Source organism: Oncorhynchus nerka, linkage group LG7 (assembly GCF_034236695.1).
Source record: "Oncorhynchus nerka isolate Pitt River linkage group LG7, Oner_Uvic_2.0, whole genome shotgun sequence".
In the NCBI taxonomy this organism is placed as follows: Eukaryota; Metazoa; Chordata; class Actinopteri; order Salmoniformes; family Salmonidae; genus Oncorhynchus; species Oncorhynchus nerka.
Window position 1 is genome coordinate 91,873,297 of NC_088402.1, and position 14,121 is coordinate 91,887,417.

Below are 14,121 nucleotides of genomic sequence, written 5' to 3' on the forward strand. Positions count from 1 at the left end.
TCCATGGCATTTCCAGTCGATCTCCATGTCATTTCTAGTCGATCTCCATGGCATTTCTAGTCGATCTCCATGGCATTTCTAGTCGATCTCCATGGCATTTCTAGTCGATCTCCATTATCATAATTATATTATAATTGCATACAAATTGATACTTCAAACACAATATGATCTCAAACTTCCATCTCCATGGCAATACTGTCATCCGCTTTTCTCCACTCTGTCATCCTCTCTTCTCCACTCTGTCATCCTCTCTTCTCCATTCTGTCATCCTCTCTTCTCCACTCTGTCATCCTCTCTTCTCCACTCTGTCATTATCTGTTCTCCACTCTGTCATCCTCTCTTCTCCACTCTGTCATCCTCTCTTCTCCACTCTGTCATGCTCTCTTCTCCACTTTGTCATCATCTGTTCTCCACTCTGTCATCATCTTTTCTCCTTTCTGTCTTCCTCTGTTCTCCACTCTGTCATCCTCTGTTCTCCACTCTGTCATCATCTGTTCTCCACTCTGTCATCCTCTGTTCTCCACTCTGTCATCATCTGTTCTCCACTCTGTCATCCTCTGTTCTCCACTCTGTCATCCTCTGTTCTCCTTTCTGTCTTCCTCTGTTCTCCACTCTGGCATCAACTTGGGGCGGCAGCGTAGCCTAGTGGTTAGAGCGTTGGACTAGTAACCGGAAGGTCGCGAGTTCAAACCCCCGAGCTGACAAGGTACAAATCTGTGGTTCTGCCCCTGAACAGGCAGTTAACCCACTGTTCCCAGGCCGTCATTGAAAATAAGAATGTGTTCTTAACTGACTTGCCTGGTTAAATAAAGGTAAAATAAAAAAAAAAAAAAAACTGTTCTTGTCACGCCCTGACCTTAGAGATCCTTTATTCTCCATTGTGGGTTAGGTCGGGGTGTGACTAGGGTGGGCATTGAAGTTTTGTTATTTCTATGTTGGCCTGGTATGATTCCCAATCAGAGGCAACTGTCTATCGTTGTCCCTGATTGGGTATCATATTTAGGCAGCCTTTTCCCACATGTTTGTTGTGGGATCTTGTTTATGTAGTGTTGTTTGTGAGCACTGCATAGCTTCACGTTCGTTTTGTTCTGTGTTGTTTTTGGTGAGTTTCATTTAACTCTACGCACGCTGCGCCTTGGTCCATTTATTCTACAGACCATCGTGACACTTCTCCACTTTGTCATCCTCTGTTATTCACTTTGTCATCCTCTGTTATTCACTCTGTCATTCTCTGTTCTCCACTATGTCATCCTCTCTTCTCCACTCTGTCATCCTCTGTTCTACTCAGAATGGATCAGTATTTAATTAAATATCTTGATTTGTAGAAACTTTTAAATTATTCTCTTTTGGGATCAAACTTGATTATACAAAAAAATGTTTTAAAGCCCAAAATGGCCATTCTGGAGATCATCATTGGCATAGGCTTTCTAGGTCAGACCAGGGCTTTTGGCACCGCTAGGTTGCTACGCAGTAGTCGACCAGCAGAGCTTGTGACTTCACGCTCCGGGGGGCATGGTCCGATGACATTACATTAGTCCCCTCCCCCCTCCCCCCGATGGAAGGCTGGAAAGTCCCGCCTCCCTCCTACCTCCTGCTTATTTCATTCGCTGAAAGGCCCGTCACTTCTTGGAAGAGAGATACGCATTCAAGCGCGGCAAATGTGAAATGAAGCACAACGCTGGAAATCTATATGCGTCCACATAAACTAGTCCCGTTGACAAAAACACAGAAGGTTGAATATTGTATTCAATAAAAGAAAACAGAGGAGAGAGAGAGAGAGAGAGAGAGAGAGAGAGAGAGAGGGAGAGAGAGAGACACAGAGAGAGAGACAGAGAGAGAGAGAGACAGAGAGACAGAGAGACACAGAGACACAGAGAGACAGAGAGAGAGAGAGAGAGAGAGAGAGAGAGACAGAGAGAGAGACAGAGAGAGAGAGAGAGAGAGAGAGAGAGAGATAGTGAGAGAGAGAGAGAGAGTTTGAGTTTTAAATACATTTTACATTACATTTAAGTCATTTAGCAGACGCTCTTATCCAGAGCGACTTACAAATTGGTGCTTTCACCTTATGACATCCGGTGGAACAGCCACTTTACAATAGTGCATCTAGGTCTTTTAAGGGGGGTGAGAAGGATTACTTTATCCTATCCTAGGTATTCCTTAAAGAGGTGGGGTTTCAGGTGTCTCCGGAAGGTGGTGATTGACTCCGCTGTCCTGGCGTCGTGAGGGAGTTTGTTCCACCATTGGGGGGCCAGAGCAGCGAACAGTTTTGACTGGGCTGAGCGGGAACTGTACTTCCTCAGTGGTAGGGAGGCGAGCAGGCCAGAGGTGGATGAACGCAGTGCCCTTGTTTGGGTGTAGGGCCTGATCAGAGCCTGGAGGTACTGAGGTGCCGTTCCCCTCACAGCTCCGTAGGCAAGCACCATGGTCTTGTAGCGGATGCGAGCTTCAACTGGAAGCCAGTGGAGAGAGCGGAGGAGCGGGGTGACGTGAGAGAACTTGGGAAGGTTGAACACCAGACGGGCTGCGGCGTTCTGGATGAGTTGTAGGGGTTTAATGGCACAGGCAGGGAGCCCAGCCAACAGCGAGTTGCAGTAATCCAGACGGGAGATGACAAGTGCCTGGATTAGGACCTGCGCCGCTTCCTGTGTGAGGCAGGGTCGTACTCTGCGGATGTTGTAGAGCATGAACCTACAGGAACGGGCCACCGCCTTGATGTTATTTGAGAACGACAGGGTGTTGTCCAGGATCACGCCAAGGTTCTTAGCGCTCTGGCACGAGGACACAATGGAGTTGTCAACCGTGATGGCGAGATCATGGAACGGGCAGTCCTTCCCCGGGAGGAAGAGCAGCTCCGTCTTGCCGAGGTTCAGCTTGAGGTGATGATCCGTCATCCACACTGATATGTCTGCCAGACATGCAGAGATGCGATTCGCCACCTGGTCATCAGAAGGGGGAAAGGAGAAGATTAATTGTGTGTCGTCTGCATAGCAATGATAGGAGAGACCATGTGAGGTTATGACAGAGCCAAGTGACTTGGTGTATAGCGAGAATAGGAGAGGGCCTAGAACAGAGCCCTGGGGGACACCAGTGGTGAGAGCACGTGGTGAGGAGACGGATTCTCGCCACGCCACCTGGTAGGAGCGACCTGTCAGGTAGGACGCAATCCAAGCGTGGGCCGCGCCGGAGATGCCCAACTCGGAGAGGGTGGAGAGGAGGATCTGATGGTTCACAGTATCGAAGGCAGCCGATAGGTCTAGAAGGATGAGAGCAGAGGAGAGAGAGTTAGCTTTAGCAGTGCGGAGCGCCTCCGTGATACAGAGAAGAGCAGTCTCAGTTGAATGACTAGTCTTGAAACCTGACTGATTTGGATCAAGAAGGTCATTCTGAGAGAGATAGCGGGAGAGCTGGCCAAGGACGGCACGTTCAAGAGTTTTGGAGAGAAAAGAAAGAAGGAATACTGGTCTGTAGTTGTTGACATCGGAGGGATCGAGTGTAGGTTTTTTCAGAAGGGGTGCAACTCTCGCTCTCTTGAAGACGGGAGGGACGTAGCCAGCGGTCAGGGATGAGTTGATGAGCGAGGTGAGGTAAGGGAGAAGGTCACCGGAGATGGTCTGGAGAAGAGAGGAGGGGATAGGGTCAAGCGGGCAGGTTGTTGGGCGGCCGGCCGTCACAAGACGCGAGATGTCATCTGGAGAGAGAGGGGAGAAAGAGGTCAGAGCACAGGGTAGGGCAGTGTGAGCAGAACCAGCGGTGTCGTTTGACTTAGCAAACGAGGATCGGATGTCGTCGACCTTCTTTTCAAAATGGTTGAAGTCATCTGACGAAGTCATCTGCAGAGAGGGGAGGAGGGGGGGGGGGGGGGGGGAGGAGGATTCAAGAGGGAGGAGAAGGTGGCAAAGAGCTTCCTAGGGTTAGAGGCAGATGCTTGGAATTTAGAGTGGTAGAAAGTGGCTTTAGCAGCAGAGACAGAGGAGGAAAATGTAGAGAGGAGGGAGTGAAAGGATGCCAGGTCCGCAGGGAGGCGAGTTTTCCTCCATTTCCGCTCGGCTGCCCGGAGCCCTGTTCTGTGAGCTCGCAATGAGTCGTCGAGCCATGGAGCGGGAGGGGAGGACCGAGCCGGCCTGGAGGATAGGGGACATAGAGAGTCAAAGGATGCAGAAAGGGAGGAGAGGAGGGTTGAGGAGGCAGAATCAGGAGATAGGTTGGAGAAGGTTTGAGCAGAGGGAAGAGATGATAGGATGGAAGAGGAGAGAGTAGCGGGAGAGAGAGAGCGAAGGTTGGGACGGCGCGATACCATCCGAGTAGGGGCAGTGTGGGAAGTGTTGGATGAGAGCGAGAGGGAAAAGGATACAAGGTAGTGGTCGGAGACTTGGAGGGGAGTTGCAATGAGGTTAGTGGAGGAACAGCATCTAGTAAAGATGAGGTCGAGCGTATTGCCTGCCTTGTGAGTAGGGGGAAGGTGAGAGGGTGAGGTCAAAAGAGGAGAGGAGTGGAAAGAAGGAGGCAGAGAGGAATGAGTCAAAGGTAGACGTGGGGAGGTTAAAGTCGCCCAGAACTGTGAGAGGTGAGCCGTCCTCAGGAAAGGAGCTTATCAAGGCATCAAGCTCATTGATGAACTCTCCGAGGGAACCTGGAGGGCGATAAATGATAAGGATGTCAAGCTTGAAAGGGCTGGTAACTGTGACAGCATGGAATTCAAAGGAGGCGATAGACAGATGGGTAAGGGGAGAAAGAGAGAATGACCACTTGGGAGAGATGAGGATCCCGGTGCCACCACCCCGCTGACCAGAAGCTCTCGGGGTGTGCGAGAGCACGTGGGCGGACGAAGAGAGAGCAGTAAGAGTAGCGGTGTTGTCTGTGGTGATCCATGTTTCCGTCAGAGCCAAGAAGTCGAGGGACTGGAGGGAGGCATAGGCTGAGATGAACTCTGCCTTGGGTCTGGGGGCCTACCAGACAATAAATACTCATACAAAACCACAGTTACACATCAATTAAAAACACAACTCCAATTCCTCCTCCACAGTAACTAAACACAACAGCCTCTGAATACCCCATATACTCAAAAACAGATCGATATGGTTGACAAGTTTGTAATAGGCAAACTCAACCCTTAGTCTCGCTGCCAACATTCCCTCCAGCATTCCCACCACATCCACAGACCCCTGTCCCCGAATGCTGTTCTTTCGGGTCTTCCATATCGCTAATTTTGCTGCCCCTAACACAAAATTAAGCAACACAACTACACCCTTTTGACTGTACTTTGGCCCAAATATATACAGTTGGGAAGAGAAAACCTCTCCCAACGTTGAGAACCAATCAGTGATCAGTTCAATCATCCCAACCAACCTGGGACACAGTAAAAACAGATGTGCCAGAGATTCAGACTCAGCACAGAATGGACACCCCTCCCCAACAGTAGGGTCCAGGTGTACCAGATGCAGAATGGACACCCCCCAACAGTAGGGTCCAGGTGTACCAGATGCATATTGGACACCCCTCCCCAACAGGAGGATCCAGGTGTACCAGATGCAGAATGGACACCCCTCTCCAACAGTAGGGTCCAGGTGTACCAGATGCAGAATGGACACCCCTCCCCAACAGTAGGATCCAGGTGTACCAGATGCAGAATGGACACCCCTCCCCAACAGTAGGGTCCAGGTGTACCAGATGCAGAATGGACACCCCTCTCCAACAGTAGGGTCCAGGTGTACCAGATGCAGAATGGACACCCCTCTCCAACAGTAGGGTCCAGGTGTACCAGACGCAGAATGGACACCCCTCCCCAACAGTAGGGTCCAGGTGTACCAGATGCAGAATGGACACCCCTCCCCAACAGTAGGGTCCAGGTGTACCAGATGCAGAATGGACACCCCTCCCCAACAGTAGGGTCCAGGTGTACCAGATGCAGAATGGACACCCCTCCCCAACAGTAGGGTCCAGGTGTACCAGATGCAGAATGGACACCCCTCTCCAACAGGAGGATCCAGGTGTACCAGATGCAGAATGGACACCCCTCTCCAACAGGAGGATCCAGGTGTACCAGATGCAGAATGGACACCCCTCCCCAACAGTAGGGTCCAGGTGTACCAGATGCAGAATGGACACCCCTCCCCAACAGTAGGGTCCAGGTGTACCAGACACAGAATGGACACCCCTCCCCAACAGTAGGGTCCAGGTGTACCAGATGCAGAATGGACACCCCTCCCCAACAGTAGGGTCCAGGTGTACCAGATGCAGAATGGACACCCCTCCCCAACAGTAGGGTCCAGGTGTACCAGATGCAGAATGGACACCCCTCCCCAACAGTAGGATCCAGGTATACCAGATGCATATTGGACACCCCTCCCCAACAGTAGGATCCAGGTGTACCAGATGCAGAATGGACACCCCTCCCCAACAGTAGGGTCCAGGTGTACCAGATGCAGAATGGACACCCCTCCCCAACAGTAGGATCCAGGTATACCAGATGCATATTGGACACCCCTCCCCAACAGTAGGGTCCAGGTGTACCATATGCAGAATGGACACCCCTCCCCAACAGGAGGATCCAGGTGTACCAGATGCAGAATGGACACCCCTCCCCAACAGTAGGGTCCAGGTGTACCAGACACAGAATGGACACCCCTCCCCAACAGCAGGGTCCAGGTGTACCAGATGCAGAATGGACACCCCTCCCCAACAGTAGGATCCAGGTGTACCAGATGCATGTTAGTGGCTATAGCTCCATGTATTACCCTCCATTGGAGGTCAGCTGTCCTCTTATCAATAGGCAGTTTATATTAATGATCGCCAACAGCCTTTTGGAGAGGCACCTGGACCAAGCACATCCGCCTACCTCGTCGATTTTACCCCTTCCAGGGAAGAGGCATGGAACACCTTTACACATATGCTGTACATGGCCTTCTTTCCCACCTCCTTGAACTCCCCCAGCTCCGGGGTATCGAAGGAAAGCAGCATCCCCACGTCCTCTTCAAATAATCCAGACCCTCCTTCCACCGATCAGAATTGGAAGTGTCAGTCACATACTGCAGATGAAGCTGCCACAGGGTAGAGGCAGCAAGATCATTAGCTACCAGGACCCGTCCCCTAAAAGACAGCTGGGGCAGCACCCATTTCCACCTTGACAGTCTGGCACACACTTTCTCCACTACACCCTCCCAGTTCTTTTTCTAAAAGACATCAGAGCCTAGAAAAACCCACAGTCTTCATCCCATCTCTGCCCCACTGAAGCCCCCCTGGTAACCATGGAGCGGACCCAGTCTGAAGCCCCCTTGGTAACCGTGGAGAGGACCCCATCTGAAGCCCCCCTGGTAACCGTGGAGCAGACCCCATCTGAAGCTGACCTGCCCACAGCGCTTCACTCTTTCCCCAATTGACTCTAGCTGAGGAGGTCCCTCATACACCTTTAAAGTGTTTGAGAGAACCTTAACATCCTCACCCCCTGTAATACAAACTGTCACGTCATCTGCATACGCAGACAGTGCTATCGTGGGACCCTTCATTACACCTGGCACAGAAAAACCAGTAAGCTTCGCTCTTAAAAAACAAAGCATTGGTTCAAACGCCAGACTATATAACTGCCCTGAAATTGGGAATCCCTGCCTGATGCCCCTTTCGACAGGGATGGGGCAACTTAAACCACCACCCACCTTCACCATACATGAGGCTCCAGCATACAGTAAATTCACCCAAGACAGAAAAACATCCCCAAACCCAAAGGCTTTCATTGTTTTAAACAAGTACTGATGGTCCACACGATCCTGATCCAACAAAAGTAAACCCACATTTACATCAGACAGTTTACAAATGTCTAAAACATCTCTCATCAGAAACAAGTTGTCAAGAATAGAGCGATCAGGTACACAGTAGGACTGGTCCTTGTGGATCAACAATCTCAGATACTCTTTCAACCTGTTTGAGAGACATTTAGAAACAATTTTGTATTCTGCGCACAGCAAAGCAACAGGTCTCCAATTTTTTACGAGAGCCAAATCCCCCTTTTTTTTGGCAACAGTGAAAGCACAGCACGTTGACAGGATACAGGAAGAGAACCCTCATGAAAAGATTCACACACCACTTCATAGAAATCCTCCCCAATAGACCCCCAAAAGTGCTTTTAAAACTCAGATGGTAAACCATCGATGCCAGGGGCTCGGCCTGTTGAGAGCTGCATAACTGCTGTGGACAGCTCCTGCAGTGTAATGTCAGCGTCCAATGCGACTCTCTGTTCAGGTCCCAATTGAGGAAGACCATGTAACAACTGTTCAGTACACAGAGAGTCACAATCCTCCGCCTTATAAAGGGACGAGTAGAAATCCACGGCATGTTGATGCATTTCACTGTCATCCGTGGTCACCTTCCCATCAGGGAGACGAAGGCAGACCATCTGTTTACGTTGAAATGTCGACTGTCCTAGTTTTTTTTAAGCGCTAGGAGCATCCATATCCTTGAGGGAAGCGAAACGAGACCTAATCAAGGCACCCTTCACTCTTTCATGCAGAAACGACCTCAGTTCATATCTCTTGTCCTGTAAGTTCATGACTAGTCCAGGGTCGTTCTGAGTGAGCAGCTTCAATTCAATAGACTTGATGTCCTGTTCAAGGGCCTTGATAGTCTCTTTAACTTCAATTTGAGACAGAGCAGTATACTGTTGACAAAATACTCGTATCTGGGCCTTCCCAACCTCCCACCACTGTCTCAAGGACTCAAATGCCCCTTTATAACCCTCCATTTTTCCCAAAACAACAAAAACCTTTCACAAAACATGACATCATGTAACAATTTAACATTAAAATACCAGTAAGGTGATGACCTTCGTGGACAGAACAAGTGAATATCAACAGTAACAATATGATGATCAGAGAAACCCACAGGAGTAATGGCACACTTTCCAACCCTACTACAGTATTGCTCAGATACATACAACCTGTCTAACCTTGCTGCACTGACACGACCTTCATTCATTTTAAGCCATGTGTACTGCCTAACTTTTGCATTCCTGACTCTCCACACACCAGAAAGCTCAAACTCAGTTAATAGGCAAGACAGGCAAGTGGCTGACTGCATGTGAGGTTCTTCAGCGGTGCGATCAACAGTAAAATCCACTGTACAATTCCAGTCACCCCCTAAAACCATACACCCCTCTTGGTCACACTGTCTTAAGGTTTCCTGTATTTGATCAAAAACAGCAATACGCTCTGTACCCTCATTAGGAGCATAAACATAAATAAAAAAAAAAAAAACATAACATAACATCCACCTTGACCAATAAAACCCGACCCTTGACAATCTCTGCTGTAGATACCACAGTCACCCCTAAGCCTGAGGAAAACAAGATTGCCACCCCAGCACTGAAATTAGTACCATGACTGAGTACATGCTGCCCCTCCCACCACATACCCCAGTCAACCTCATTAGCCTCATCACTATGTGTCTCCTGTAGGAAAACTACATTAAGCCTTTTCTGTTTTATTACTTCTAATACCCAAGCCCTCTTATTCCTGTCCCTTCCCCCATTAATATTAAGGGGACCTACCCTTAATACTTCCATATAGAAAAGAGAAAAGCAAAGCAGAAGAAACCACAGAGAAACCAAGGAGAAAAAAGATACCCTATGAAGCATGATCATCATCATTATTTTTTTTCTTCTCTTAACCTGAACACGTTTCCCACCACCTTTTGCTGCTGCAACAGCAGTAATACATTTCCTCAAGCGAAACCGCTTCTTCTCACTCAACTGATCTAACCCCACCGTATTCTGTAACATCACAGCAGACCTCACAAACTTATCAACATCAAAATAATCTGCCAATTTGACAGATTTCCCAAAAGTCTGATCCAGAAACCCATTTACCTCTAGATCATAAACTGAGTCCTCACCAGCAGCTGTCATATCTAAAGAGATATCCATATCATTCTCCTGATCCTCCTCAGCTGAGACCACAGACAACTGACTCCCCTCTACCACATCCCTTTCAACACTCCCCACTTGCACTTCATCACTCATACCAAGCATCTCCTCCACTACCTGGGAGACTAGCCCCACCTGAACATCACTACTCATAGTGGGCATCTCCTCCACTAACTGGGAGCCTAGCTCCACATGAACCCCAGCACTCGTAGTGGGCATTTCCTCCACTACCTGGGAGCTTAGCTCCACATGAAAACCCTCCTGTACCTCATTACTCGTAGTGGGCATCTCCTCCACTACCTGGGAGTCTAGCTCCACATGAAAACCCTCCTGTACCTCATTACTCATAGTGGGCATCTCCTCCACTACTTGGGAGCCTAGCTCCACATGAACCCCCTCCTTTACCCCATTACTCATACTGGGTACCTGCTCACCAGTCTGAGGAACTGGCTCTTCAGATACATCCTTACCTTCTACAACAATACTTTTCTGTAGCACAACATTTCCCTCTAATACAAGTTGCAACCCCGTGCCCTCAACACGGATAACTTGTTCCTCAGCAACAGATGCTTGTGGCTGCTCTACCTCTGTCGGCTCACCTCTCCCTACATCAGCGGGCCCAGGCGTTACGATGACCACCTGTGCCCCTCCCTCTGCCTTCTCCCTTTTCGGGCAAGCATGTCGCTTATGACCAACATCCCCACACTCAAAACACCGTTGACTACCCGTACTAGCATGAGCCATATACATTCTATTGTCATACTTGATTTTAAACGATAACTCTAAAGTCTGCTCCGGTGAGTCCAAAAACATAAACACCTGTCGCCGAAAAGACATTACCTGTTGCAACGCCGGGTGTTTGCAACCCAACGGGGCAACCTTAATTGAACTGGGGAACTTCCCAAAGCGCAATAACTCGCGCTCCAATAGCTCATTTGGAATAAACGGTGGTACATTTGAAATCGTTACCCTTGTTGACGGGGAAAAAAGCGGCGTAACTTGAATAAACATTCCTTTAAGAAGTACGCCATTCTCAACCATACGATCTACCAGACACTCTTCTTTAAGAAGTACACCATGCTCAACCATACGATCAACCAGACACTCTTCTTTAAGAAGTACACCATGCTCAACCATACGATCAACCAGACACTCTTCTTTATGAAGTACACCATGCTCAACCATACGATCAACCAGACACTCTTCTTTAAGAAGTACACCATGCTCAACCATACGATCAACCAGACACTCTTCTTTAAGAAGTACACCATGCTCAACCATACGATCAACCAGACATTCTTCTTTAAGAAGTACACCATGCTCAACCATACGATCAACCAGACACTCTTCTTTAAGAAGTACATCATGCTCAACCATACGATCAACCAGACACTCTTCTTTAAGAATACGCCATGCTCAACCATACGATCAACCAGACGCTCTTCTTTAAGAAGTACGCCATGCTCAACCATACGATCAACCAGACGCTCTTCTTTAAGAAGTACGCCATGCTCAACCATACGATCAACCAGACGCTCTTCTTTAAGAAGTACGCCATGCTCAACCATACGATCAACCAGACACTCTTCTTTAAGAAATACCACCACAGCTTAATTCATCCGAGATGCATAAGCAATATTCTCATATCCCACCTTCTCTCCTACGGCGACCAGAAATTCCTCCACCGTCACGGCAGCTTCAGTAACACACCTAAAGCCGCTGCCATCCCCGCCAAAATCAGGGTAATTTCGATACGAAAAACAAAATACTTAATTCTACCACAACAAAAATAATAACCTTAATCATGCACAGAAGAAAACCAAAAAAATGCCACCAAGAAATAGCAAACCGAAAGAAAGTTGTGAATATCTAACTCTCCACAACACACACACTCCTTCACTCAAACAATTCCCAGCATGCACCAATCACTCCCAGCATGCAGAGAGAGAGAGAGAGAGAGAGAGACTGCAAGTTCCTTAATGTAGCCACTGTCTGTAATATACAGCCACAACATTAAGGAACAGGAAGTCTCTCTCTCTCCTTCTCTGTTTTTTGTCGATTGAATTGTAGCCTAATATTTTGCTTTAACCATTCATCACTACATTGGTAAACCATTTGCAAATCATTAGTAAAGTATTTTTTTGCTGTCTCTAATCTAAAGTGAGAACTATTTATATATTATAAATATTTTGAGTGACCAATGTAATTTCTCCCCAAAAAAGATGTGGCATTGGTAGACATTCCTGCAGTACCTGATCAAAAGACAGAAAGTGGGCCCGTGGGGATGAAATGCCAGGGCAGAATTTTTGTCCCATGCCGCCCCTGGTAGTCCTGTTAAAACCTGTCAGGTAAGTAGCCAAGTAGCCAAGTAGCCAAGACCAGGAAGAACTCTATACAGCGACAGGCGTCTGTTAAAGTGGTGGGTCAAGAGGGTCTAGTGGCAGCAAGACTGAAGGTCTAGATAGCCTACTACAGATTGGGGAATCTTAGACTTCTCATCCTGACATGGGGCTTTCAGGAGATGTTGCGCTCTGTTTGATGATGAGGTGGATCAAGGGGCGTTAGAGAGAGAGAGAATTTCGTCCGAGTCGAGTCTCTACGGATTGGTGGTCCAGATGATTGTTTGTGATGGAGTGTCTCAAATGTAATCCAATCAAATGCCTCTTCTGAGCCTGGCTGCCTGAATGCACGGAGGACTCTCTGTCATGTCCATATTAATGTCTTGCGTCTTCTAGGCATCCCGAAAATGAACTATGACACTACCCTCTCACAGCAAGAGAAATGACATTACTTTCTTAGTTGTATTGGGCAGAAAGGACATTTCTGTCACTTCCTGTTATTTCCTCAAAAATGGACACTGAAGTATTGGTCTAAAATGTTCTGGCATGAGCTGACATTGTAGATGACTGAGCCGTTAGCATTCAGGCATCCTAACCCATTCTATATACACTACATTTATGTGGACACCTGCTCATCCAACATCTCATTACAAAATCAGGGACATTAATATGGAGTTGGTCCCCCCCTTCTGCTGCTATAACAGCCTCCACTCTTCTGGGAAGGCTTTCCACTAGATGTTGGAACATTGCTGCAGGGACTTGCTTCCATTCAACCACAAGAGCATTAGTGAGGTTGAGCACTGATGATTAGGCCTGGCTCGCAGTCGGCGTTCCAATTCATCCCAAAGGTGTTTGATGGGGTTAAGGTCAAGGTTCTGTGCAGGCCAGTCAAGTTCTTCCACATCGATCTTGACAAAAGATTTCTGTTTGGCCCTCACTTTCTTCACGGGGGAATTGTCATGCAAAATCAGGAAAGGGCCTTCCCCAAACTGTTGCCACAAAGTTGGAAGCACAGAAATGTCTAGAATTTCATTGTATACTGTAGCATTAAGATTTCCCTTCACTGGAACTAAGGGGCCTAGCCCGAACCATGAAAAACAATCCCAGACCATTATTCCTCCTCCACCAAACTTTACAGTTGGCGCTATGCATTGGGACAGGTAGTGTTCAGCTGGCAGCTGGCACATTACACATGGTGATCTTAGGCTTGTGTGCGGCTGATCGGCAAAGGAAATCATTTTCATAAATTATAATTGAACAGTTCTTGCACTGTCATTGCTTCCAGAGGCAGTTTGGAACTCGGTAGTGAGTGCTGAAAACCGAGGACAGCCAAATTCGATGTGCTTCGGCACTTAGCGGTCACGTACTGTGAGCTTGTGCTTCTATTTTGTGGCTGAGTCGTTGATGCTCTTAGACATTTCCACTTGACAATAAACAGCACTTACAGTTGACCGGGGCAGCTCTAGAAGGGCAGACATTTGATAAACTGACTTGTTGGAAAGGTGGCATCCTGTGACGGTGCCACGTTGAAAGTCACTGAGCTCTTCAGTAAGGCCATTCTACTGCCAATGTTTTGTCTATGGAGAGGGCATGGCTGTGAGCTCGATTTTATACTCCTGTCAGCAATGGGTGTGGCTGAAATAGCCGAATCTACTAACTTGAAGGGGTGTCCACACATTTTGGTATATATATATATATATATATATATATATATTGTACCTAGTATTTATTACCAAGTAATTTACAAAGACACTTGTTCACTGCATCAAATCATAAAACAACAGTTTTGAAATGTGTGTATTGTATTGACTAAATGGTTCATCATTATCTGATGTATTGGAGACTAAACTTAATGTTCTCATGGTTTTTCAC

The 14,121-nt window shown here is 47.8% G+C and overlaps 1 protein-coding gene across 1 annotated transcript; it reads right to left on the reverse strand.

Annotated features, from left to right (window-relative positions):
- Positions 1–2,141: 2,141 nt before the first annotated feature.
- On the reverse strand, positions 2,142–13,807 carry LOC135572364 (uncharacterized). The gene is made up of 3 exons (XM_065020056.1): positions 13,741–13,807; positions 3,132–3,253; positions 2,142–2,936 (listed from the first exon to the last, which is right to left on the reverse strand). The coding sequence occupies exons 1-3, from the start codon at positions 13,805–13,807 to the stop codon at positions 2,142–2,144; spliced, it is 984 nt and encodes a 327-aa protein (XP_064876128.1).
- Positions 13,808–14,121: the final 314 nt, after the last annotated feature.